Source organism: Penaeus monodon, chromosome 38 (genome assembly GCF_015228065.2).
Source record: "Penaeus monodon isolate SGIC_2016 chromosome 38, NSTDA_Pmon_1, whole genome shotgun sequence".
NCBI lineage: Eukaryota > Metazoa > Arthropoda > Malacostraca > Decapoda > Penaeidae > Penaeus > Penaeus monodon.
In genome coordinates, this window is record NC_051423.1 from 21,705,482 (window position 1) to 21,707,981 (window position 2,500).

At 39.2% G+C, this 2,500-nt stretch overlaps 1 protein-coding gene across 1 annotated transcript in view; it reads right to left on the bottom strand.

Moving 5' to 3' along the window:
- The window catches only part of LOC119596749, a 7,089-nt gene extending 6,929 nt beyond the window's left edge, over positions 1-160 (bottom strand). Inside the window, exon 1 of the mRNA XM_037946075.1 lies at positions 73-160. Coding sequence (XP_037802003.1) covers positions 73-160 — 88 coding nt within the window. The remainder of the gene's footprint in view (positions 1-72) is intronic.
- Positions 161-2,500: the final 2,340 nt, after the last annotated feature.

The following is a 2,500-nucleotide window of genomic DNA, read 5'->3' on the forward strand; positions in this document are numbered from 1 at the left end:
ATCTACATCTATCTATCTATCTATCTATGTGTGTGTGTGTGTGTGTGTGTGTTTGTGTGCCGCTTCCTTTACCTTCTTTAGTGCTCGTCGCAGAGAGCGTGAACCCCGACGGCAGCAGGAGGAGAGGCAGCAGCCAGAGCCCTTGCGAAGGAAGCGCCATGAGGGAAGGGCAAAGCGACGGGCACCGAGGAACTGCAGGGACGTGAAGGGAAATGCATCAGTGGACGTATTTCTTTGCCTCGATATTGTCAGGTTTGTTGAATTACTACGCACTGGATGTCTACTTTGCAATTCTTAATAATTCATAAAGATACATGTAGTTAGACGAGCAGATTTGTAAATACATATATAGATACTCAAATGCATACATATGTGTGTATATATATATGTGTGTGTGTGTGTGTGTGTGTGTGTGTGTGTGTGTGTGTGTGTGTGTGTGTGTGTGTGTGTGTGTGTGTGTGTGTGTGTGTGTGTGTGTGTGTGTGCACGCGTATATACATGTGCATATATAGGCATTCATATACACATACACCTAATACACATAAGTAAGCGAGATGAGAGATGGACTTGGGCAGGTCAATGAAAAGGGTCGTAGCTTGCTGATTTATTGTTGAAGGTAGATATGAGACCCCAAGACTCTCCCGTGTCCCTGGGGTCGAGGTCGAGGTTGTGAGCTGGACCCTGTGTGGCTTGGTCTGCCTGCCCTCCGTCTGAAGAACTTTTATGCGACGGATCCTTCCTGGGCGGCGCTTGCTTCCGTATTCTGGAGTGTCAGGTTTATCCGGCCGTGACAAGGGGGGGGGGGGTCGCTGGGCTTGCTCGAGGGGGAGATGCAGGTCACCTGGAAGGTCCTTGGGTAAACCAGCCTCAGGGGTGGCAGGTGCGATGGCTGCTTCCTGTGATAAGGTAGACTTAGGAGGACTGCGACAGGAAGGTGCAGCCTTCGTTCAGCGATGGACAGATGTGTGGAGACCCACCTTCCGGATGTTGTTTATAACATATATACATATATATCCACACACACACACACATACACACTAACACACACACATACTCATATGTGTGCGGTGTGTGTGTCTATACACACACACACATACTCATATGTGTGTGTGTTTTACATTGTATAAAGTAAAAAAAAAAAAAAAAAAAAAAAAAAAAAAAAAAAAAAAATATATATATATATATATATATATATATATATATATATATATATATATATATATATATATACGCACACTAACATATGTGTGTTTATACACACACACACACACACACACACACACACACACACACACACACATATATATATATATATAATATATATATATATATATATATATATATAATATATATATATATATATATATATATATGTATATATATATATATGTACATATATATATATATATATATATATATATATATATATATATATATATATATATATATAAACACACACGAAGATCCTTGACCCACCTTTCCTTGACCCAGGTTCCTTCGTCTCTGCTGAACGTCGGCCTCAGTCAAGTTACTTCGGCCTCAGTTTACCCGACCTTCCAGCAGCGACGCATGCGCACACTCACATCCCGGGTCGGTCTACTGCTATTTGCCACAGCTCATCTTTATCCAAAAAAAAAAGAATATTCGAAAGAAAAGGTATTGCCATTTGGATCTTTCTCATAATAAAGGGAGGGTGATAGGATATTCGAAGGAAAATTTGTGTGTGTTTGTTGTTCGTGAATGTTTGTTGAGAGACAGTAGGCTGGGAAAAGAGACAGTGTTCTAGTGTGTGGAAATGTTTACACAATGGTACATGCATACCTAACTGCATCTTTATATTTCTAAGCATTTATATTCTGGGTAAACACATATACAAACAGAAAGAAGAAAGAAAAAAAAAATGTATATACACATATGTGTGTGTTTCTGTATATTTGTGAAATATATATGGACATTTACTAATCCATATACTCACAAAGACGCGAGGGGACACATACATAAGTACACGTGCACATTTATTTGCGCGCGCGTGTGTGTGTGTGTTTATGAGTGAGTCTTTGTGTGTATGTATGTGTGCGAGCGCGTGCAGCCATGCAATATAAAATTAATTAGAAGCGTTGGCTAAACAGAATCATTAATTGGAGTGTGGATTATTAAGCCATAACAGATGATTAAAACCAGAAATGAAACTCGGTTTTCATTACTTTATTTTTTTCTACTGGAATATTCCTAGTTCAAATACAACCCGTCGTTCAATTTTTCTTATCCAGCCTCTTACCATATATCACAAATTTCCGTCGTAACTTTTATTATTCCTTAAACGCCACAGACCGACAGGTAATTCAGTGCAATATCAAGAGCCCCTGTATTTAACAAAGCCTTTTTGTATTACCGAACTAAGATCAATGTGTATCGATCAGTATACAATGTTTGGTTGTACACCGTAGATGAAATTTCAAACTGCTCTTCAATTTCTGTTGTTCTAGTATGGACAGTGGTC